The sequence below is a fragment of the Aethina tumida genome, chromosome 5 (genome assembly GCF_024364675.1).
Source record: "Aethina tumida isolate Nest 87 chromosome 5, icAetTumi1.1, whole genome shotgun sequence".
In the NCBI taxonomy this organism is placed as follows: domain Eukaryota; kingdom Metazoa; phylum Arthropoda; class Insecta; order Coleoptera; family Nitidulidae; genus Aethina; species Aethina tumida.
The window spans coordinates 11,702,220-11,727,681 of NC_065439.1; the positions used below are offsets into that span (position 1 = coordinate 11,702,220).

At 35.5% G+C, this 25,462-nt stretch overlaps 4 protein-coding genes across 4 annotated transcripts; 2 read left to right on the forward strand and 2 right to left on the reverse strand.

The window, feature by feature from the left end:
- Positions 1-217: 217 nt before the first annotated feature.
- LOC109607597 (phospholipase A1) lies at positions 218-1,383 on the forward strand. Its single transcript, XM_020024069.1, has 4 exons — positions 218-260; positions 317-664; positions 722-1,096; positions 1,145-1,383. The coding sequence occupies exons 1-4, from the start codon at positions 218-220 to the stop codon at positions 1,360-1,362; spliced, it is 984 nt and encodes a 327-aa protein (XP_019879628.1). The 3' UTR covers positions 1,363-1,383.
- LOC109593918 (serine/threonine-protein phosphatase 6 regulatory ankyrin repeat subunit A) lies at positions 1,373-24,380 on the reverse strand. Its single transcript, XM_049967282.1, has 19 exons — positions 24,158-24,380; positions 23,476-23,723; positions 23,084-23,185; positions 21,456-21,557; positions 20,929-21,045; positions 11,511-11,666; positions 11,107-11,454; positions 10,864-10,962; positions 10,714-10,807; positions 10,425-10,633; positions 8,938-10,362; positions 8,372-8,537; positions 7,533-7,909; positions 7,277-7,477; positions 6,489-7,182; positions 6,100-6,204; positions 5,458-5,684; positions 1,943-2,078; positions 1,373-1,889 (listed from the first exon to the last, which is right to left on the reverse strand). The coding sequence occupies exons 1-19, from the start codon at positions 24,243-24,245 to the stop codon at positions 1,519-1,521; spliced, it is 5,265 nt and encodes a 1,754-aa protein (XP_049823239.1). The 5' UTR covers positions 24,246-24,380; the 3' UTR covers positions 1,373-1,518.
- Positions 14,000-20,606, reverse strand: LOC109593920 (RNA-binding protein squid). The gene is made up of 2 exons (XM_049968175.1): positions 19,763-20,606; positions 14,000-14,969 (listed from the first exon to the last, which is right to left on the reverse strand). The coding sequence occupies exons 1-2, from the start codon at positions 20,519-20,521 to the stop codon at positions 14,172-14,174; spliced, it is 1,557 nt and encodes a 518-aa protein (XP_049824132.1). The 5' UTR covers positions 20,522-20,606; the 3' UTR covers positions 14,000-14,171.
- Positions 17,988-18,997, forward strand: LOC109593919 (RNA-binding protein squid). The gene has a single exon (XM_020009050.2). It carries the CDS (start codon positions 18,085-18,087, stop codon positions 18,892-18,894), a length of 810 nt encoding a protein of 269 aa, XP_019864609.1. The 5' UTR covers positions 17,988-18,084; the 3' UTR covers positions 18,895-18,997.
- Positions 24,381-25,462: the final 1,082 nt, after the last annotated feature.

Here is a 25,462-nt window from a genome sequence, read left to right on the forward strand (position 1 = left end):
TTATTTATATTTGAACTTCACATTAATAAATAAGGATTCATGTATCAGAATCATTATCAAAATTACTCTTCAACAATTGAATTACTAAAATAATAAAATTGCTTAAATATTTAATGGCTCAAAATTACTTTAGAGGTAAAAACAATTTATATATAAATACAAAATAAATTTTGTAATGTACCAGAGTATTGTTAGTTGATTATCAACTTGCACAATAATGAAATTTCTTCTTTGTTTAGTTAATCTAATATTCCAATCAGGTAATTAAAATAATTTCAATAACTTAAAGAGTATTGTTAAAAATTTCAAATTGTAGTTTTATCTCAAGACATAAAAGATTTGACATTCGAACAATTAGTGCAACTGGGAAAAGATACTTTGCAAGTACGAATACACGACGTAAACGCATCGGACGTAAACTTTTATTTGTTTACAAGAGAAAAATCCAATATAAAAATCGATTATTCAACAACAGGTGTATTGGATTTATCAAAAAATGTTAAATTCGTTGTCCACGGTTTCATAGAAAACCATAGCAGGACGTGGTACAAAAATATCACGGAGGAGTACCTAAAATATGAAGATTTAAATGTTATTCAAGTGGATTGGGAACGACCTGCGAGGTCTAGTTATTTTTCTGCCGCTTACAACACCAAATTTGTTGGTAAGTTATATAATAAAAAGCTTTTTCCATTTTAAATTAATTTAATTTTTCGCTCAGGAAATTTTATAGCTGATTTCATTCTATCCCAAGACATTCCTTTATCCAAAACCCACATAGTGGGTCATTCTTTGGGAGCACACGTAGCAGGATTCACCGGTAAAGCAATAACAAAGGCCACATCCCAAAAACTACCAAGAATAACTGGGTTGGATCCTGCAGGACCTTATTTTATTCAGCCTTTCATTTCGAAAACTGACAGGTTGGACAAAGATGACGCGATAATTGTTGATGTCATACACACCGATGCAGGATTTTACGGGTATCCAGAACCTATTGGTACTTTGGATATGTATTTTAATGGGGGAACTAGAAGCCAACCTGGATGCTTAGATAGTTTCGATTCAAGTTCTTTAGGTGCTGTAATCCAATATTGTAAGTAGTACAATAATCAAATCGAAGTTTTGTAAATGGTTTTGTTAGCATTTTGTAGTCATACCAGAAGTTACAAGTACTTCACGGAGTCAATAAATTCAGGACTAATATCGTGCAAGAAATGCGAATCACGTGACTTATACGAAAGTGGAGAATGCGACAAAAACAAAGATTATGTGGTAACTGCTGAAACAGTCACTGAAAGTATGGAAGGAACATGTTTCAGTGTCACTTCTTCAACACCTCCATATTTAATAACAAAATAATAATAAAAAATTAGGGCTTAATATTTTTATTAAAAATAAATATCCGTCCTCAACTAATCTAAACTTATACAATACGATAATTCATACAATTCAATAAAATTCTCAATGACTTACTACCACTTTTACACTGTACAAAAACACAACGCAACAAAGCCTTCAACCTTCGGAAGCGTTCGGCATATTGTTGGGCACTTGTCCATTATCCTCGTCCTCCTCCTCGTTTGTCTCGTCGCTCTGATCCTTCCTGTCCTCATCGATCTCCCCCATAAGTGCCCTGTATTTCTTGGCGATTGCCTCCCAATCAGTCACGTGTTCAATCCTCATGTTCGTCGCACTGAAACTCAGCTGGGAACCGAGAGGACTCAAATGGGAAACGGACAAAGCGACGGACTCTTTGGGAGCAACTTGGCGACCCTTTTTGACCTTTGAGAGCCACTTAGCACCCGCCTTGGAGCGCGGACTTAATTGTTCCGTTCGTTGAAAGCTGCCCATTAGATGTACCAAACTCTGACGTTTCTTGGCTTTCACTAAAACATTATGACATGTTGGGAATGTGTGGTGCTTAGAAATGGAGGGTTACCTCGTTTTTTACAAATATTTACAAGGTAAAATAACCAAGTGGTTATTAAGTTTATTGGACTTGGAGCTGTTGTGGTTCTGTGCATGTTTCTTATCAGTTTGCTCAGTCCAAACTTCCATTCTATATCGGATTGTGCCTAGAGAATAACAATTGTTATAATAAGTTAATAAATTAAACGAAATAAGACTTAATTAATAACTGATTTTGATCAAAAATTAGAACACCCCATAAGGAGTGACCTTTAAAAAACTTATGGGGTGCTCGTAAAAATCCAAAAAACTTGCATGAAAGTCCAAAACAACATGCCAAAAAAAAAATATGTCTTGTCGTGTTTGAAAAGCACAAAAATCGAGGCTTGAACTGAAATGCTTGTCATAAAAAATCGGTCAAAAATATTGTTCCTCGAAGGGCAAAAATTTTTCAAAAAATTTCATTTGTGGCAATACACCAACATTTCTATGGCTAATTGTGATGATTCTAATTGTACTACTTTACTAATTTGTTAGTGGGCACAAATTCAGTAGTTACCAATACCTACCATTTTATATGAATGTTTGCTTCTACAATAATAAAGTACTATTTATTTAAATACATTAATACCGCATAAAATATATTTTTTATATATTTATATTTGACTTTTAAAGTTTATTTAATACAAACGGATTATAAAATATATTTTATGTAGTAGAATTTCTAATTTAATATCTAGAAAGTTGTGAGCTAATGCAAGTACTGTAAAGTTTATAATGAATCTAATTTTAATGATTCATTTGAAAAGATAATAGAAAATGAATAATGTTATTAAAATGAAAAATGTGTGGAGTTAAAAAAATTAAAGTTAAAATGTAAAGTGTTTTATTTCAAAATATTTTCTCATAGGAAAATAGTTTTGTGATAAATATCTTAAAACTACTTCTTGATTACTTGAATAATTTTTTATTATTCTTTAAATAGTGTAAAAAATTAATGTAAAAAACAATGTAAAAAATTAAGAATTGAAAGTGTGTTTGAAACAAACGATTCCTTTTAGTATTCAGTTCTTCCCAAATGAACCATTTCTTACCTTCATTGCTCATCACTTTTTGGCAATTTCTACAGATTTTCCGGTGTTTTGAAAGAATTTTGGTGTATTAAATTTTGAGGAAATTCTAAAACAAACCAATCAGCATAGTAAGCAATACGGTGTAATAATTTACGAAAACCTGCTCATAGTTTACAGAGTGAGAAGATCTAGAGAGAGAGAAAAGTTAAGGAGAAGAGAATTTTGACGAAGCTAATAGTTAAGGTGCACGTTTCGATGTAAATTCACTTTGAACCAACAAGTAAATCGTCACCAAAACCAACATACAAAAACCTTATTGCCCGATTAAACAAATCGAAATGTTCTGCTCGTTGTGGTAACTACTGAATCGTGTCTTCAGAAACACTACTATGACCGATACGATTTCAACACCCCGTCTACTCAGGTGGGTCCAACTGGTAGGTTTTGGAGCTATGTGATGCTACAATGATCCAGCCCAAGAGAACTGGTGCATTTCTTGCTAGCTGATTGCGTGAGACGCGACGACAATTGGCGATCATCCAAAACAAAACCCTGCGTCACTCAAATGTTCCTTCGTTCATATAGATTAAGTAATTCCCAATTATTTTTAATTTTTGCTAAAATATCATGTTCCTATAAATGTAGACTTACTGGTTCGCCAGAATATGACCCAGACGTTTGAATTTTCATGATGATACTAATATATTATAGTCTTGTATCTATTTATTGAGCGGAAAATCCATTATTAATGAGCATTTATTGTTAGTCATAACTCGAAGAAAATCGATTATGTTAAATATACCATTCAAACATGCAAATAATTCGCTACATTTAATTTTTATATATAGAACTTAGTTATATTTAAGATTTTTATGACTGTGAAGTATGGTCAAATATGAATTAAACTTAAAATAACAAAATTATAGAATGGTATAAATGAAATTGATTGTTGATAAATGGAAAAAATAAAATAAAATAGTCACAACAAAATAGGTATCACTTCAAAAAGTGTTTGAAACTTTTTATTTAATAAATATATCGAAATGAAATTTTGTTCACCCATATAAAAACAACTGAATAATAAAAATTACAAAATTTAATCATAGCAGAGAAGGACAACATTATAAAATGTCAAAAAATTAAAGATATCCCTATATTTAATAGTATGAGTATGTTCTTTACTTCTTCGAAGTTCGGAGCAACGTTGAGGCAATGATTGTATTAACCGGTGGATCAAGTCTTGGAGTCCATTGTTCCATTCTGTCTGAAGTTGCTGAGCTAATTTTTAAAGGTTATTTGTGGATTCTAGATTTCTTATGCATCGTTCTAGAATGTCCCAAAGATGTTCTATCGGATTCAGATTCGCACTGTTGTATTCACATATCATTCTCCTCAAAAACCTGGTTTCATTTGTGAAGAGATTCTGACCTCATTGGTTCATGTTCCAGTTAATGTGTTTATTAGCGAAGTTTCTTCTCATTCTCCTACGTGCTCCAGTTAATTCAGGAACAACAACTGTACGTTTTGAATGTAAACTAGCTTCATGAAGTCTGCTACGTCTAGTGTGAGTAGATAGATGTATCCCTGTGGCCATAAAGTGGAGGTTTCCTAACTGGCGAGCTGTTTTTGTTCACTGTTGAAGTGACATCTGACTCAAATATCGATCTTCTCAAAAAGTAATCAGTCTATGATGAGTAGTATATGATCTCATATGACTTGTTTGGGGCAAATTTGCCACTTACCTCTTCCATCGACATTTTTACAGAGGAGCAAAAGCCCTAAAAACTTCATATAGATTGAGATGAACAAGACTCTATTCTGATTTATTTTATGATAAACTTCAATTATTTTAGTTTCTCTATGGATATTAAAAAAAGTTTTTTGTAACATTAAAATGTGTAAATAATATCTGCAACATTATATATGATTATTTAAAAAAATATGCGAATTGTTTACATTTTAAATATTGATACCTATTTTATTGTGATAGCTTATATCCCGGCGCATTCGCCATAATTATATTATGTGTAATAATTGTATATTTCGATGTAACAAAGCAATTGTTTGACCATATTTCAGTATGAATGAAATAATGATTTAAAAAGAGAATGGGGGATGTTTTTTGGTTTAGAGCCAAGAGATCGTCGCGCGTTTGTTAAGCGTGTTATAGTTGCGTGAAAGACAGACAGAGACGGGCTGAGGCTACCTAGCCGTTACCTGTATACGTTGATAGGTATCGGTCATCATAGCAATGAGGAGATTAATCAGCACTACGACAGACACCAACATGTACACGCCGAACACAATCTTAAATAGGACCTCCGTCCAATACGGCTGGTTATTGTGATTGGTGGTGTTATAGCCGTCGATTTTCAACAGATCAGTGTTGGTTTGCCCAAAAACCGCGAAAAACAGCAGATCGAAAGCACTGATTGGGTTCTTTTGGACTGGAATCACAAAGCAAAGCAATTACCTGAATGCGCTGGTACGTATCGGACATCATGGCAATCAAGAGGTTAATGAGTACGACCACCGAGACCAGCATGTAGATGCCGAACACCACCTTGAAGAGGTTGTCGGTCCAGCTCGGCCGGAACGGGATGTGGTTGGGCAGCGCCTTCACCGTCAGCTCGTCGTACGTGGTCTGGCCGAACACGGCGAAAAATAACAACTCGAACGCGAGCAGTGGGTTCATTATCACTGGGAACATAACGTAGCCAATGCACACTAGTTTCTTTCACGCACGCCTTTCTTACTTTCACTGCATGCTCAACGTGGACAACAATTCGACTTTCGTTCATCCACCTTCACAACCTCAATTTATTCCACTACATGACTGCTCCTTAACTGGTTCCTTAGACTAGTTGTGAAGGTGCACCAAGAAAGTCAGCCAAAAACAATCACAAACAAAAAACACAGTGCCTAAATCTCTATAAAGAACAACAACACTTGGAACATGGACACAACACGCTGAACATCTCTAAAATAAACAGACAAAAGCTGTCTGACGCACACGGACCTAAGGAAAGGCTATTCTAGACACCCTGCAAACATTAAACAATGACATTAAACATCACGGTTGGCACAAAACACAGCTGGGTTACGAAAAACTTACTCCCTGTCAAAGGAGGCCGTTTTTTACGGAGGGACGCTCTCGATTTCGGACTGTTGGAACTGTAACCTTCCATCCACTCCGCCTCGGTGGACAATGATTCCACTTCTGAGTGGGGAAGAACAAGTTTTAATCATCAAAGTTTTGTTAATTGACAACAATTTTATCAAGAGATACTTTTGTTTTAAACTCTCTTGCTTAAATTGCCATCAAAAACACATGAAAAATAGTAGAGAGTGTAACAAGCATCAAACCGAAAGAACAAGTGCAAAGACATCTATAAAATAGGAAAATATTTACACAGAATGATACCCTGTAAAAAATCCTCGACATTATTAACAATTAATAAAAGTTCACAATTACAAATTAAATTCGAATGAAACAAAACTTACCGTCTCTAAAGTATCCAGCTCGATTAGGATCCCTAGGCAGTCTTCTAACTTCGCCAGGCGTAAGATTCTGGAAGGGTTGATTCAAGGCGACGAATTGCATCGAAAATCCGAACACGAAAATGGCCAGGACGGCCAAAAATCTGGCCAAATCCTTCATCAAGTTGCCGATGATGATGGCCCACGGTCCGAACAGATGATGGAACGATAAAAAGTCCAAGATCTGGACGCAGGCAAGCACAAAACTTAACGCGAACAGTTGATTGCGACAGTACATTAAAGTTGGCCAATAGTTTTTCTCGATAAAAAGTAAACCCATTAAATGCACACCTACTCCGAAGATGCTAAATAAGAGTACCGACAGTTTGATCCATCCCAATCCGGATTTGTCGCTGGGATTGGTCAGTTCGAAGAGCAGCAGTCCACTCAGCCACACCAGAAGTATCCACTCGTACCAATATGGGAGGAGGCTGTATCTGACGACGGGATAAGGAGGTGTAATGCCGACGATCAAGAGGAACAACATTAGGTAAACGTGGGAGGTGAGGTAGGACATGAATTTTATAATGGGAACCTTATAGTACTTATGGCGTAACGGAAGAGTGAACGCGATCCACACCGGAGGACAAATTATGAAAAACACGAACAAAAGAAGCGTTTTCCACGCCGCCCAGTTGAGCGCTCCTCTCCACAGTTCCTGGAGGAAAAAATATAATATATTTTTAGGGGATTTTTTATATAAGAAATTGCATATTTTTGAAAAGTTTACTGAACTATTACCTATTCTTTACCTGAAGATATCGTTGCACGACTGTGTGAGCAATCACTTCTTTTTGTTCGTTTTCAATCAGTACGTCCAGGAATTCGACGTTCCTTCTATCTGTTGCAGTTAGAATCTTCCCAGCTGAATCTGCCCCAGCTGCTAAAGCTAATAATTCTGTTGCCATTGCTTCACAGAATTTTCCTGCAGCTATCAAGTCTTTTGCTCTTTCCTACAAATAATTTTTATAAATTATAATATTGGAGTAATAATTATATTAATCTAACCTTTTCTTTATTGGATAAAACAATCAAAATATTGGACAATTTGGCAGCTGTATCGACCGGAGCGGGGGACACCAAAATGAATTCCTCAATGGGTTTGTTGTTGTGGTTCTTAGAACAGACCATGAGATTGTACACGAACTTCCGGTCTTCCATAAGGGCGTAAGTGTCGTGTTCTTTGGTCATCAGATATTCTAAAACGGCATGATGACCTTCAGACGCGGCAAACCAAATAGGGACGGCGCCCAAGTTAGTTTCTGATTTGGGGGACGCTCCGGATTCGGTCAGAAGTTTGACGACTTCGAAAGTTCCGGCACGAGAAGCGCAATGTAAGGGTGTCCAGCCATTTTTGTCTGGTGCGTTTATCTCTGCACCCTGACCTAAAATCGATTGGAGGATTAAGAATTTAGAATTGGTACGTTTTTTAGGGGGTTTATTTCAGTAAATGTTCGACCTTGTGACTTTCCTTAATAAATTTTGTTATCAGATTTATGTTTCTTTGTACCTTGACCCAACGTGCAACAAATCGATGTTGTTATCGGACAGTCATCACCCACCTTAAACTTATTAAGTGGAAATGGAAAGGGAACAGAAAACTAGCAATCACGAATGTAAAAAAATTAAGGTCAAGCGTGCGAAAATTATTCTTGGCGACATAAAAAGTTTGCCACTTTCATGTTCAACCATTTCATTACAAAAATAGGCAGGTGCATTATTCCCAATAGCAATTTTCTTCACGTGATTATATAAAAAAGCAATCAATATTAAGTCAAAGAAAAAAAAACATTTTCCTTGATTTATAAAATTTATTGCTACGAATAATATTATTCTTTCCAGTTTACCTAATAAAACCTCGACCATCTGATAGTGTCCATGGGTGGCGGCGATATGAAGGCCAGTTTTTCCGTGTTTATCGACGCTTTGCAGAAGTTCAGCTGAACGGCTCAGCAGGAGACCTACCACAGTTGTATGACCACCATAACATGCTAAATGCATCGAGTTGTACCCCTGACAAATCAAAAAATCATATCAGTAGTTCAAATAACTAATTAACTAACAGCATTCAAATTGTAGTTAATTTAAGGAAACTGTGTCAATTATGGTCATTTTAATACAAAAGATAATTTTGTACAGATCAGTATCTTGAAAAAACCAATTTGTCAAACTTATCCTTTCAATTTTTACTTTGCCCTAAAAAATACATTAGCAAAACTATGTTTACCTAATCAAATAACATATTAAAGTCTTGAATAATGCTTCTATAGCATGTTCACTAATATTATTATCCCCGAGCCAAATTATAATAGCCACGCACTAGTTCTTGATGGATAGCCTACTTTCTTACAACACCACCAGGTTAACAATTACATGTAATTTAATACAAGTAAAAGATATAAAAATCACTTACATTTTCGTGAGTGGCGGCATCAACTTGAACACCAGCTGAGTTCAGCAACAGCCTTACAACATTTTCGTTCCCAGAAAACGAAGCAAGATGCAACGGAGTCATCCCAGTTTCATTTCCCAGTGTCGGAACTAGAGACGCTCCATTAGGACTTTCGCTTTTGACGGTACCGGGCACGTGTGCCAGAAGTTCTCTAACTGTATCGGCCTGGCCAAAATACGCCGCAACGTGCAGAGGCGTCACGCCCAGTTTTTTAGACACAACCCTTAAAGTGTTCGAAGATCGTAACACTTCTAAAACCTGCATGTGGCCATATTGCGCAGCGAGATGTACAGCAGTGAAGCCAGCTTTGTTTTCGTCGGTTATGGAAGCTCCTGCTCTCACTAAAGCTTTCACTACTTCAGCATGTCCGCCTTCGGCCGCCATCTGCAACGGAGTGGCATCGGTGATCTTGTTTCTAGCAGAGATCACCCCTTGTCTGTCAAATTTCATAAGCTCTTCAACGACAGTAACGCTTCCTTGAGCCGCAGCGATGTGAGCGCATGTATTTCCGTCCTTGGTCGTCGCCATTACAAGACTAGGATGTTGCTGAAGAAACAGCTTAGCCACTTCGGAAAAGTTGTTCTGGCAAGCTGCGTGTATTGGCTTCTGTCCTTGCTCATCCGTCGCATCGATATCCGCCCCTAATTCGAGCAACAGTTTACACACCTCCATTTGACCAGCTGCTGCAGCCAAATGAAGAGGTGTCTGTTTTTTTAAGGTGAGGATGTCGATGACGGCGTTATGATCTTTGATAAGGAACTTGACGAGGGGGACGTAGCCGTTCATTGCTGCCAAATGAAGAGCTGTTCGTCCGTTCCTGCTCTTGGAATTAATGAAAGCCTTATTTGACAGCAATGAATCACACACCTGCAGATAACCGTGCTCGGCCGCCAAGTGTAACGCTGACCTTCCCTCTGTGTCGAAAACATCCACCCTCGCATGATTTGCCAATAAATTATTAACCATATCCAAGTGGCCTTTATGACTCGCTATAGCTAACGGGGTCCATCCGTTTACGTTCTGTCTGTTTAAGGCTTTTTGGGCGTCTGTCGTATTCATGTGACCTATCATCTCCATTAAAACATCATTGTTGCCAGCCACTGCGACATAATGGAAGGCGGTTTCGTGTTTGCTGGTTTGCAATTTGATATCTGCTCCGTTTTCTAACAACAATTTGGCCACTTCTTTGTCTGAGTCGGGTATTTCAACCTCTTCTTTGGTCACGGTACAGATGTAGTGCAAAGCACTTTCGTCGTTTTCGCTGACCTCATTTACGTAATGCGAAGCTTTTTCATCACCTTTGTTTTCTTTTACGTAGCTGATTAGGTGTTTTACCACATCTGGACGGCAACCCTTACTCGCTAGATGAAGGGGTGTCTCTCCACGCTAGTTTTTTAGAAAAATTGTTTGTTAATATTGTTTAATTAAATAAAAAATATAGATCAGACCTTGTTTTTGAACATAGGATCGCCGCCATCTTCCAAAAGTAAAAGAAGGGTTTGAAGGTTGCCGTATTGGGCTGCGACGTGAACAGGCGTTTGTCCGTCGTGTGTCGGAAGATTTGGCCCTGCTCCCGATTTTAAAAGCATCAAGGCACATCTTTCGCCATCTTTTACCCTTGCTGCGATGTGAAGTGCTGTCTCTTTCAATCTTCCACCTGGAATTTTTCCAATTATATTTATATGTTATATAGTATGCAAAAACTGACTATAGATTATTAAAAATAAAAAAGTTCACCTCTTATGTGAACATCTGCCCCATATCCCAATAGTGTTTCCACCACGGCAGGTTTGCAGGACTCCACAGCAATATGAAGAGCTGTATAATTATCCTGCAAGCAATTTCCAGTGATTTAATTGCTTTGATATGAAAATTTTAAAGTCTTACGTTCGTGGTGACATCGACCCTTTCACCCTTCTCGATCAACTTATTGATTATACCCACGTGTCCGTATCTTGCAGCAGTGTGTATACTTCTGGCACCGTCCTGCAACATCGTATATCGTAAATTTTACGATGCGACAATGTTCCCAATTTGCATATCAAACACAACGAACAGAGATAACGATTTTTTACAGCAGGTGAATTATTTGTTGCAGCATACTTTTAATGCGATCAGATAAAAACCTACTTTATTTGGCATATGTAAATAGACGCCCTTCTTGAACAACATCATGGCGCAATCGGCGTGTCCGTTCAACGAGGCGATGTGCATCAAAGTCGAACCGTCCTTGGTCCGCTCCAAGATGCTGGCCTTAAATTTGTCAGCGAGCAGTTCGATGATGTTGGCGTGGCCGTTCTCTGCCGCCAGATGCATCGGAGTGCGATCCTGATTGTCTGTGACGCTGGCGGATGCTCGAACCCCATAAAAATATTTAACCAGCACCTCGTCTCCTTCCGCCGCGGCAATATGAAGCGGTGTTTGGCCCTCACCGTTCCGTATGTCCACGCTCGTTCCATAGTCCACCAATATGCGAACCTGACAGTCGAAAACAACGCTTTAAAACTGATCGACAGATCGAATGAACTGCGTACCATGTCAATGTCTTTTCTTCGAACGGCCAGATGAAGGGCTGTGTCCCCATTTGCTGCGGCTGCTTTGAGTTGTTCGGCCGTCTGGGCGCTCAGGAGCTCCCTGCACATGGACTGGTTTCCTGCCTCCACCGCGAGCAGCAAAGGCACTTTTCCTCTCTGGAAACGACGAGACATTAACAGATTCGCTCCGAACAATGAATACAGTCGCTTTTGGGTCGTAAAATTAAATTACTGACGGAAAGAGTTCAAATTGCAGTTGCATGTGTGATACAACTTATTTTTGTGCGCATTTCGCATGAATAAATCGAGTTTTGCACCATTTGTCTGGTTTAGAGGAGGCAACGATCTGTTTAAACAGCAATTTAAGCTAGTATCGTGACTTACACAAACAGGCACAAAAACAAAGATATCTACATGAGGATTGTTCAATTTCTGAATTGTAGAAATGGCTGTGTATCTTGGATTTTAGATAAAAATTGATAATAAATAAGAATTACTCTATGTTGTATATTTTTTATTTAATATTTTTTCAAACATACACTTGAATTTATTTGAACTTTTCACTTAAACATCCTTTTTAAAAGTCGTATTCAGAACATGTTTTTTATGCATCTGACAGTTTGAATTGCAATAAAAATAATTGAAATATCAATAAAATCCATCGACTGACATTTGTAGATCTGAAAGCGTTTTTTCATGTGAGATTGAAGGGACGTCTTGTGCCAGGCGCCGATCGAATTGACACGCGACTCTTTTCAATACCAAACTTTTGGACCACAATCACAAAACTACTCGAATAAATAAACAAATCTATTTAATTGCTGGAACATAATTACGATGCAATTTAATTTTGTGTTGGCCTTCATATCACAACATATTTGTTGTGTTTTTTAGTAAAATGAAATGAAGTATTTTTACAATACAATAATATAATACAATAATATTTTATTAGTTCATTTAATTTATGATTTACCTCAAGTATTTAAATACATTTCTTAAATTCGTTTTCTTAGTAATAGCCTCAGACAAACCATTATATTTTAATTTTATAACGATTACTTTCATCCTAGGTACATTTTACCCCCATATAAACAATAAAATTTCAGAAGCAAATGAAAACTCCACAGTTTGCAATCGTAGCAACCGTATACTAGTTTCAAGACTTGATACCGGAAGTGCATATAGAATAACAATAAAAAAATGTCCGATGAAACATTATTTGTTCCATCAGATGAGGAAATCGTCTACAAAAAAATCTTGGTGACTTGCTTGAGTCCGGAAACCACCAAGCACGACTTGTTAAAACACTTTCAAAAATACTGCGAGGTCGAAGAAATCGACCTCAGAACCGACAGGAAAACCGGAAAATGTCGTGGTTACGCTTTCGTGTTGTTCAGGAGCATTGGCAATTTCGATACCCTGTTGAAAAAGAAGCATGTGATTAGGAACTACGAGGTCGGAGTGAAGATGGTGAAGGTTCAATCCGGCAAAAGTTTGGAGTGCATCGCTGGCGACATAACTGACGATGACATACGTAACTTCTTCAATCAGATGAAGAGCATGATATTTTGGCCCCGCCACAACAGTGCGGATTAGAAATGAATCAACAAATTGATGCGGAGCAAATTTTGCGGCAACACAAGATCTATATTTAGTAGACGAGATCCGTAAAATGTCGATTGTTGCCAATGGTAATAAAATCATTGCCAGTTTTCGAAAATTTTAATGAAATATTAAGTCGTCTAGCTATTTATAGATGTGTTTATGTAGATTTTTAGTGAAACTTACCTTTCGAACATATGCTATATTGCATATAGGAGGCAAATAAAACGATAGTTTGTATAAATATAAGTTTATTTGGTCAATCTACAATTTGTTTCTCAAAGTAATTAAATATTAATTCTTTCAGAAACAACTTTGTATAGATTTTTGGTTTAATATTTGTTGCAAATAAATCGTCATTTCAATTTGAAATGTTTAATTTTCAGTTAATCATTTTATATGATTTACTCTTATGAAGGACTCTGTATATACGTGTAAAAAATAATAAACTTTAAAAAACATTTACTGAATTTTACTGGTTCCATGTAAAAACGCTCATTTTTAATATAAATTAATGATTAAAATCAATTTTTTATATCAATTATGAGAATATAAAAGTATTTATTTAAGACGTAATTAAAAAATTTAATAATTGACTAACTATTATATATTTTTTAAGTCTTTGTTCAGTCTGAAAGTTATTAAAAACATTCAAATAATAATTGAAATAAATTTAATTTTATTTTATTTATAAAATTAATAAAGTAATCTTTTCAGGTACATATATATTGTGTGAAGTAGAATAGAAATAGAAAAGCATAGCTTACCTTAGTGATTGCATTTTTAGAATAAAAATTGAAGAATTTTTACTCTGACTGAAATTCGATTAAAAATCGACTCATACTTACTTTTCTTAGAATTTTTTAAAACTGAATAATTTTGACATCGACATTTTTAATATTTATTGATAGAAAAATCGAATATACGAAAATTTGTTTATTATAATATAAAAAAAAAAATGAATCAAGACATACATAAACCTTAAAATAGGCTTGGACTGAAATGTTTCGACATTGACAAAAAAGATTCGAAAAAAAAGATTTGGGGGGGATGAGATCTTCAATAGGGCTGGTGTCTGACACCGCGTCCACGCGCCCCTCCACGCTGCTTACCGTGGAAACCTCCCCCGTATCCGTAACCGCCGCCGTTGCCGTTGTAACCGCCGCCGCCACCGTAACCGTCATCGTAGCCGCCGCCGTAGCCCTGGTCCCAGTTGTTGTAGCCGTAGTTGTAGTTGTAGTTCTTGAAGTTCGGCCCGAAGCCCCGTCCTCTACCGCCGCGACCTCTGAAACCGCCGCGGAAGTTGCCGCCACGATTCTGATCGTTGGTCACCGCCTTTTTCACGTCCACCTCGACGGAATTGATGGTCTGTTTGCGGGTTTTCACGATGTCGTTCACGGTCTGTTCGGTTTCGAAGATGATGAAACAGAACTTCTTGCGTTCGTTCCGGGTCTTGTCGAACGGGAACTCGGCCTGGACGAGATTGCCGAACTGTGAAAAATGGTTTTTGATGTCGTCCTCGGACATTTCCGGGGTGATGCCGCCGACAAACAGCTTGCCTTGTTTAGTTTTGGCCTTTTGCACGTCCACCTTTTTGTTGTTTATGTTGTGCTCCTCGACGGCCAGGATGCTGTCGAGCGCGTCCGCACTGGTGAACACGATAAATGCGAAACCTCTCGAGTTGCCGGTTTCCGCGTCCGTTTTCAGATTGATGCTCTCGATCGTGCCGTACTGCGAGAAGTACTCCTTCACGTGTTCCTCCTTGGTTTCCTGGCTTAGGCCGCCAACGAATAACTTTCTTTTGTCCACACTAACCGGCGCCGCCTCGTTCGACTCTCCGTTCGACTCCATGGTCAACTGTTACAATTTCAATCCTATTTACACAATACTAAAATAACCTAACGACTAATTTACATAAACCGACAATACAAAGAAGTAAAGAAACGCTACTAAAATTTTACACAGACTCACTTGCACTCTCGTTTAAACGGATTGCGTACACTTATTGATGAGATTCGGTTAGTTCACGTGGACGTAAATATTGGATGAGGCGGCAAATTGTTGTTGATGTTTGGTGTGGAGATGTTTTTGGGCGGCAACGTACGCAATGGTGGATGTAAACTGCGTGCGAAAGGCCAAAAGCGTCGCGTCCCTGGACCAAGCCGTATCATCTAGGCAACTCAGATTGCACACGGGCATCGGTTCATTTTGAAAAATGGCGCGAGAATTTATTCACAGTATCACAGTTTTTTATAATTTATTTTCGATATCTTAGAAAAGAAACCTTCTATATTATACATACATAAATTATTAATAATTCTGAATATGTAGTAATATAATATAGATTATTTTCAGAGTTGATTTTTTATTTAATGATTATAATCACATTTTAGATAATAATTTAATATTTATTTTATATTTTCTATACATATTTCAAGTAAAATTAAGAAAAAATGTGCCTTTTAATAATAATTATAAAAAGAGTAGAGATTATATTTTTTTATTTAAAATTTATGTAAATTGGAGAAATTTAAAAAAAGTGCATTAATTGAATATAAACAATAAATATTATTTTAATAATTATTATACTTTGTTATTTAGTGAAATACTTAAAACAGTGGTGGCCAAAATTATAGCTTCTTATATATTTTAATTCAACGTTACTAAAATTTGGGTTCAAACAAAAAATATGGTCAAGATTTTAAGAGTAAATAAGTCAGTCGTTTTTCGTATTAATAAAAAATTTGAAAAAAGCTGCGGAAAAAAATTTTTGAATTCGAAAAACTGGAAAGAAAATCGATATCTAGAAATTCGATTTTATCGTCAACTGAAAAAAGTCACTCTGAAAGAAATGAGGCTAACAGGAATTAGTTCAAGGATCCTGAGAAAATGGTTAGTGAATTCGTTTGACCTCAGACCTATAAGTGAAACCCCGATTTTAACTGAAACTGTGAAAGTCTGACTTGCTTAAGACCACATAATAGTTTAGACGAGTGGTTTTTAGTGACGAATCTAAATTCAGTTTATAATAAAAACGATTCTACTTGTGTTAAACATCGTACAGGAACATAATTTCACAAAAAATGCTCGCATTGAAATGTGGTGGCTATTCAATTATGCTATGGGGATGCTTCAATTCTTCTGGCGAAACCCCTCTTACACTGATTTATGTATAGAGATATATGAAACAACAATTTATTTCCATATATTGAAGAAGTGATGCTTTTTATAAATGTGCTTCATCATGAAATATCCCAGACATATAAAGTATTAAGTATTGATGTTAAATTAAATAACACGTATTTAATGATTAAAAATCCCTTTAAAAATTATTACTATGTTTATGTCCAGCTTAATTCAGAAAAATATATGTATAACATTTTATAGAATAAGAAAATAGTAGTTTCATAATACTATATAAAATAACAATAATAAATTAAATATTAAATCAATTATTAATATATAAAAATTAAATATCATTTTAACAGTTCACATTAAATAAAAGAGTTATAGCTAAAATAACAAACAAAAACACTTACAGTGTGGCCCATTTGAAAGTAGAACACTGTAAATGTAATTTGTATTTTTTGTTTTCAATTGTAAAACTTCAAAATGTATACTTATAGACGAAATGTAACGTTTTATAACCCGAAACCAAAACCTAGTAGGTAATTTTTTAAGCATGAAAATTGATTCAGGTTAGCAAATTTTTTATAGCAAATCTAAGTACACACTTAATTAAGCACCTCCTGAAATGGTTATTTATCAAATTTCATCAAAAATATGTATATTCATAATTCTGTGAAAAAATTAAAAATTGTATTCTTACGAATTTACTTTTTTAATTAAATAGTCTGGAATAAATTATTTAAATATAATATAGGAATATTATACTTATACTAATATTCTCAAATTTTAATAAGTTTTTAATGATAGATGTTTAATAAATAGAATTAATCAATCAAAACGAAAATTACTCCAGAACTAATGAAAAACATGTGATAAATGCGTTGAATTGATCCGTGAATTGGTGGAAGTAAATAAATTTTGGGTATTCCCAATATACTTAGTATTATTGAAAAATAAGATAATTTTTGGTATTTTTGATAATTTATTCCATGGATTACTTGATTCAAAAAATAAATTCATAAAAAGGATGTTATTTTTTATTTTTCCACAGAATTATGAATATTGATATAAATTCATTCAAATTTGCTAGTATAATTTCTTCAAAATTATCGTGTATATTTTGATTTTGGGCCATAAAATCTGACATTTTATAAATACATATTTTCATGCACTACTATTGAAAAAAAAAGTTTGTCAAATATATAAATTTTATATGGATGTTCTGCTTTAAAATGGGCCACACTGTAAATATTACATATATATATATATATATATATATATATATATATATATATATATATATATAAATATAGAATATATATATATATAGTTTATTATTTTAAGAGTTAATAGTACAAATATTAAATAACAATTTTGAAATGTTATTTAAATTTTATCCACGTATTTTTGTACATGGAAAATACAAATGGTTTGATTGGTTAGTAATAAGTACTAATAAAAAATCGAATAATAAATAATTTTTTGTTAAAATTTTAATAAACAACCTTGATTATAATAAAACACCAACACAAAGGGTTAAATGTAGGCTTGTTGCATATGCACTGTTTTCGACGTGAAGTTGGTCATTAAAGCAACGAACCAACAACAACAAATCGCAAATTATAATAAACAAGAAACCATCTAGCAATTTGTCGCCGATATATAATTTCAATAAGAATTACAACAGAATAATGATATTAAAATTACCGAATTAAATTTGACGAAATAAAACCGGTAAAATTTTAGTTATTAAAACGCCAACTTCACACTCTTGTCCGTAGCGCGTTTTTTGTGGTTAGACGCATTTTATGTGTACAAAGAATCCGAATAAAATCAACGTTAAATGGAATCGAACGGAGATCAGGGCGCTCCAGTGAGCGTGGACCACCGCAAACTGTTTGTGGGCGGATTGAGCCAGGAGACGAGCGAGGAAAATGTACGTGAGTACTTCACCAAGTATGGCGCCATCGAGAGTATTAACCTCAAAACTGACTCAAATACCGGCAACAGCAGAGGATTCGCGTTCATTGTGTTCACCAATGGCGATTCCTTGGACGCAATATTGGCCGAGGAGCACAGCATCAACAACAAGCAGGTCGATGTGCAGAAAGCCAAAACCAAACAGGGTAAACTGTTCGTTGGCGGCATTTCGCAGGAAATGAGCGAGGATGACATCAAAAACCACTTCGCACAGTTTGGTAACATCGTCCAGGCGGAGTTCCCGTTCGACAAGATGAAGAATGAACGCAAGAAATTCTGCTTCATCATCTTCGACACGGAGCAGACCGTCAAAGACATCGTCAAAACCCGAAAGCAGGTCATAAACAACGTGGAGGTGGACGTGAAGAAGGCGGTCACGAAAGACGACCGGTTCGGTTTCAACAATTTCTCGAGAGGCTCGAGCCGCGGTAGAGGCGGCGGCCGTGGCGGTTACCAAAGCTTCAACAACTACCAGAACTACAGCTCAAACTACAACAGCGGGTACGGAGGCGGCGGCGGCGGCGGTGGCTGGGAGCAACAGAGCTACGGCAACGAGGGCTATAGCCAGGGTGGCTACAGCTCAAATGGAGGAGGATATGGAGGATATGGGGGTTTTCAGGGCAGACAAAGGGGTGGAAACAGAGGCAGGGGCGCCAGACAACAGCCATATTGAAAAGAGTATTTGTGTCCATCTGTTTTTTGTACATGTCATATTGTAAAATTTACAATTAGCTTTTTGTCAATGTTCTTTTTATAATAAACGTATTTTTCTAATATCCTAATGTTTATTCAATTTATTTTCTATAATTAAAAATAATATAAATTATTTATATTATTAAAGCCATCATACATAATTAAGTAATATATTAAAATATAAGTTAAAAATGAAAAATAAATTCAAAATTTCAATTATTTTTGATAATCGATTTTATATTAAAATTTTTGATAAACTGTTCCATAATAAAAAAACCTAAGTATTTTCCTAACTATAGTTTTATTTGTAATAAATGTGTATTAAATAATAATATAGTAATAAATACACTGTATTTACATTATGTATAAAACTAAACTATTTGGTAACTTTCGTTACATGGTCATCTACATTCTGGGACCTTAAAAATAAAAAATGTGTGAAAAATTATATTATGTTTTATTAATCTTTAATTAATTTTGGCATAACTTTAAATACTAAATATATATTGAGTTAAATTTGTCTTTGATTATTAATAATTTTAAATTAAATAAAATTATTTATGCAATCTTCTTAAAAAAGTATGTAGACGTTTGTCTGGCCTCCTCAAAAACAAATTAAAAATAAAAGCAAACTAATATCAATAATTTCGTAGACAGACCTTTTAATGCATCTGTTACATTGTGGCCTATGTGCGACGTCTTAAAAATATAAAAAAGTTAAAATAATGAAAGTAATACTTACGAGTTTTAGTCATTTTAGGGTGAAGAAAACAAAGGAATTTTAGTCGAAAATCATTTATTAATAAGTAAGAATTCAAGAACAGACCACAAACGTCTCAGAGTAATTAATAGGGTTGCTGTCTACCGCGTCCTCTACCTCGCTGTTTACCTTGGTAACCATTGCTGTAGCCGCCCCCGTTGGAATAACCGCCGCCCCAGCCCTGCTCGTAGCCGTAGCCCTGGTTCCAACCGCCGCCGTAGTTCTGGTACCCGTAACCGGTGTTCCAGCCCTGGTGGAACCCACGTCCGCCTCTGCCGCGGCCGCCCCCTCTGCCACCCCTCATGTTCTGGTCCTTGGCCACCGCCTTCTTCACGTCTACTTCCACGCTGTTGATAGTCTGGCGGCCCGCTTGGATTATGTCCTTCACCGATTGTTCGTTGTCGAAAACGATAAAACAGAACTTCTTGCGTTCATTTTTTATCTTGTCGATCGGGAATTCGGCTTGGACGATGTTTCCGAACTTTGCGAAATGGTTTTTGATGTCGTCTTCCGATAATTCGGGAGTTATTCCGCCGACGAACAGTTTACCCTGTTTGGTTTTCGCTTTTTGCACGTCGATTTTCTTGTCGTTTATCTTGTGCTCTTGAACCGCCAAAGCGCTTTCCAAATCTTCGGCGTTGTTGAATACGATAAAGGCGAAACCTCTTGAGTTGCCGGTGTTGGAATCGGTCTTTAGGTTAACACTTTCGATGCCTCCGTACTGTCCGAAGTATTCCTTCACGTTTTCCTCCGTTGTTTCTTGACTCAAACCGCCGACGAACAATTTTCTGTGATCAACACCAGCGATGTTTGAATTACCGTTTTGTTGTTCACCGTTCGATTCCATTTTGATTATCAAACACTGGTTTAACTTTAAGGGACTGTTGTAATACTGGTTGAAGTAAGAAGTTTGCACTGTTCGCTTGCACACTGCAGTTTGAAATGATACAGAGAACGGAAGGCAACCGTTTAGATAATGTTAAGGGTAGGAGAGATTTTTACCTGCCTATTGAAAATAGAGGTCTCTTAGTACCTGGATGGATTATATGCATTTGCATTTTATTGACTTGGAGTTTCCAAAACTCCCTGTTAATGTGGGCGCCAAGTTTTATTTTGTTTTGAAATTTTATTAGGGGGTTGTTTCTTAATAATATTTTAAAAAATATATTTTTCAAGCATTATAAATGTTTAATTTGCTCAAAATCGAACGCATAATTCAAATGTTAGCGTAAATAAATATATTTTTTGACTTACCCCGTCGGTTTTCAGTCGAATATCTTTTCCGGCAGCTTGAAGCAACGCTCTCAAAATAGCTGTGGCGGTTCCAGTCTGCCTCGAAGCTACCAAGTGGACTGCAGTCTGATTTCTACTCTGTTTTCCGTGAAAACAAAATAAAATTACTTTAGTCTTTACTCCAGAAGTAAGATTTAAAGAATAGAATAAAAAGATTTTCTATTGCAAGAACAGAATATGTTTGGGTCGTCGCCATGGAAATTTACAATAATTTTTCAATAAAATTTTCATTGAAATGGTGTTGGATACGAACACGCGAACCTTCATTCTTAATTACGTTCGTTCCAGGTTTTTCCCGAAGGGAAATTGCTGTGGTTTTCTTCGTTTTATTGCTCACCAGAACATGAAAGAAATTTACGAAAACTAGCGCTAAATTGCAATTCCTTAATTTATGTTTGTATTTTGATTAACTAATAAACATGATAACTTGTCGAGAATATTTTGAAAATTACTTATAAATATTTTATAGATGTTTTTTTATTACTTACCCCTCCTGTGGAATATGGGTCAACCCCTCTTTTAGAAAGTAATAGTTTGACCACATCTTCCCTCGAATGCATTGCAGAAATGTGTAGAACATTGTAATTATCCTGAAAATATTAAAAAAAACTCTCATTCGGTTTAGAAAGAGTATTTCTGTCTGATGTATTTATTTTATTTATTATAGAATATTTTTTTTAATAAATATGTTTAGTCACAAAGAAGTTAAAAACTGTTAAGTCATTTTTGAAATTTCTGGGAACATTTAATTAATTAGAAGTATAACCTTTGACACCAATTACTTATCAGTTCTTAGAAAATTATCTGTAATTCCATTGAAAACTATGATTGTGACGTTTTTAAAATTGCGACATACCAAACTGATTAACAGGCATAGAAAAAGTTTGTAGTAAATATAATTGATGTAGGAATAAGACAACCCGCAGGATGCAAATAAAAAATTACCATAAAATCTATTAATATCACTTTGAATAATCAAAATTGCCAGCATTAATAGAGTTTTAGAGTGGTCATTTAAACACGAGGTGTGTCAGTAAGATAATGACTTAAAATACCATATTATATAGGTCATTCGCGTGACTCCTTCCCATCGCTCACGAATATTTGCATAAATGTGCTGAAATTTCATAATTGAATACGTTTTATTTTTTCAGCATTTACATGTTCTCTGGGAGTTGGATTGTTTAATGTGTTTGTCCAACGTATTTTCTTTTATAACTACAATGTATATACACCGTCATGAATATTAAACGGAGCTATTTTCGAAAGTGTTTGACATTTTAATTCGTTTAGTGAAGGTGAAAGTTGAAAAAAAAAACTTGAAACAATCAATCATTTTAGTTAATTTAGAGAATTCGTGAGGTTTCCAATTAAAAAACTGCTAAAGAGATTTTCAAGGGCCCCAAGAAGAAATCTGCTGGAAACAATCAGACAAATATAACGATTATTTCTCTTCACTCTGTTAAATCGTTACTCCGATTACGTTTCCAAGTCGAGTAAACATTCCTCCATGTTTCCTTCACATTTTCCCTCCCTCAACAAGAAGCGTGCTAGATTGGGGAAATGTAGGCCGATGCGTCACGCAAATCAGAAAGCCCATACAAAAGATTTTTGCATTCTCGATTCAACCACTTTCCATATTTTTTGGATTGGCCGATTTGTTTCTAGGAAATTATGAATCAAACTTATTTCAAAGTCATAAAGTTTGTCGGTTCAATATACAATAACCATAATTTATGATGGAAATTTTGTGAAGTTTTACTAACAATAGGCCAAGATTTATCGTCTTGAAAATCCTTCCAAGTAAACAAATTGCAAAGAGAAAATATTAATCCGTAGATGATGGGAATTATGAGCCACACCTGAATTTTCCCAATCGGTTTAAGCGATTATTATTGATGGCGTGCACCAAAAACGGGGTGTATCAAATTCCATAAATTACCATTATCATAATCGATCACTGGATGGTTAAAAATACACATCAATGCAGAAAATCTCAGCCAAAAATAAACCTAATTGCTCTTAATTAAACCCAACCCTTTTATATGTGTTTAAGCAAATTTACATTAAACTATTGATTTGTTTTGGTAATGTTTTGTTGTGGATTTGGACTCACGTTGTTTCTGGCTCCGACGTCCGATCCGAGTTCGATCATTCGATCGACGAGTGACGTCCTATTGTCTTTAACTGCATACATGAGAGGTGTCATGCCGGTCGCCTGGAAACAAAAATCACGGTTATCCTGTTTGTTCAATATCACAACCATTACATTAATAAAATTTCCCTGTGCACCGAATTTCAAACAATAAAACGTCGTTCAATCGAAAACGTTTTAGTTGATTAATACATGATTCAACAGAACTGCAACTAATTTTAGTTACTCAAGATAATTTACCCCTAAAGAAAGGGGGTAAAATGTTTTTCTTTAATAAATTACAATTTTTTATTTTTTTTTAACCAAAGTCCATTTTGTCAATGTATTTTTAAGTAGAAGAAATTTTTGGTTACCATATCAGCAACCCCAGCAAGGGGAATGGTGTTGGCGTCGTCCCCGGCCGCCGCAATGGCCTTCTCCATGGACTTGAGAACTTGATCGACCGGAGCCCATTCCGCCTTTTGGCACAACACCAGGACTCTTTGGGCAGCATCACGGATGTTGGCTCCGGCACTCTGCGGCTTCGGGACCGGTGCCTCTTCACCCTCCGGGTTGCTACCCGTTTCCTCTTTCTCCTTTTCCTTTGATTCTTTGCCATTTGCTGCAAAATGTTTCACTGGATTTGATTCTCGTTAGAAATTAAATATATTTTTATATTTAAATGTCAATAAGTGTACAGATATTTTTAGAAAATGAATTGATAACAAAGCGATATAAATAATGTCGATTGGAAATCTTTACAATAATGTGTATTACAAGCATGCAATTTTCTAATAAATCTAAGTAAATTATGTATTCGTAAATTATTGATCGGGGAAGAGAATTTAATTCTAAACTCTTCATACAATTTGCAATTTATTTGAAATTATTTTGAAAATATAAATACCACATAAAATTATTGACTGTTATTAATTTTAATTAAACTAGTTTTATTTTCTTATAAGAAAAAGTTAAATTAGGAAATATCATAACTAGGGAACTGTGGAAGTATTTGACTTAATTATTTAAAAATACTTGTATTTGAAAGAATAATACCTGTTTCTTTATTTTTGTCCTTGTCTTCATTATTTTTATCCTTGGGAGGTCCCTTTCCTCCCGTTTTCTTCCCGCCCGGCTGCGACATCTTCGTCTAGGTGATCATTGCCCGATCGCAAACGGAAGAGTCAATCATTTCAGCAGGAACCGCCTGAACAAAACGCACAGAACCAACCGAAGACAAGTTAAAAGCACGTCGCCGCCTGTAAGCATTTTCAGCAGGAGTTCGCGCGCATTTTGCCGAAATGCAACTGTTTTCAGTTTCAGTTTTCAGTTGACGAAGCGGAGGAAGTGGAAAGTCTTGGCCAATCGTCAAGCCGTTTCGATCCCCCACCAGCAATCAAAGCGATTCAACAATTCCTTTGTGGCGTGCAGACACATTGACCCACTGAATCCTGCGGATTTGTGCCACGGGTTTTTTGCTTTTGCAGGAAATTTACTCATACAAGTATTTTCTTATTGGTTGTTTCGTGTAGGACGACAGTAGAAAAAGGAATACGAATGGCAAATTGATATTTTAAAAGAAGAAAATTGAAACAACATCAACAATGACAAAAATTTTTGGAAACAGACAAAAAATTTCTTCCCCGAAAACCAAAATAATGTTCTAAGAATGTTTACGACGTTATTTTTACCAAGAAAACTTGTGATTAGGTCAGAAGGGTAGAGTTAAATCATCGTTGCAGATGAACGTGGCAAAATCGAAGAGTCTTGACCAATAGTAAAAGAGGGTTTGTTGGGTGCGTGTTTTCTGCAACACGCCACTTCCGGCCTGCCTTGTACAACTTACTGGCCGCCGTAACTCCTTAATGGGTTATTTATTCCTTCGCGATTTTCTCATATTCCTGTTACAAATTAATAGTTGGGACACTTTGTGTAATATAAGGGAATTACACATAATTTTATTTTTGGCATGGTGATTTAACTTCATCAAAATATCGTTATGTGAAATGACAAAATACTCCCCCAAATGTAAGTTATTATTTGGCAATATTATTGATTTGTCATGTTTATTAATGTTTTCACACTTTGGTAAATAAATAATGTTTACTAATTAAATATGTTGTAATGTTGTTAATTTTTGTTTGTCAAAATTAACCTTATCACCATGTTAAAGTGCGTGAACAAGAAGGAATTTAAGTTGATTCTATCAAAAATTCTAAGGACAACAACAATAAATATATTTTTCCCTCACTAAATTTTATATTTAATTATTTATTGCTTATACAAGTAGAGTCCTTAACAATTTAATCATATAAGTGGTAAAAAATCATTAAGAATTGTCATTAATTATCTGATAAAGAG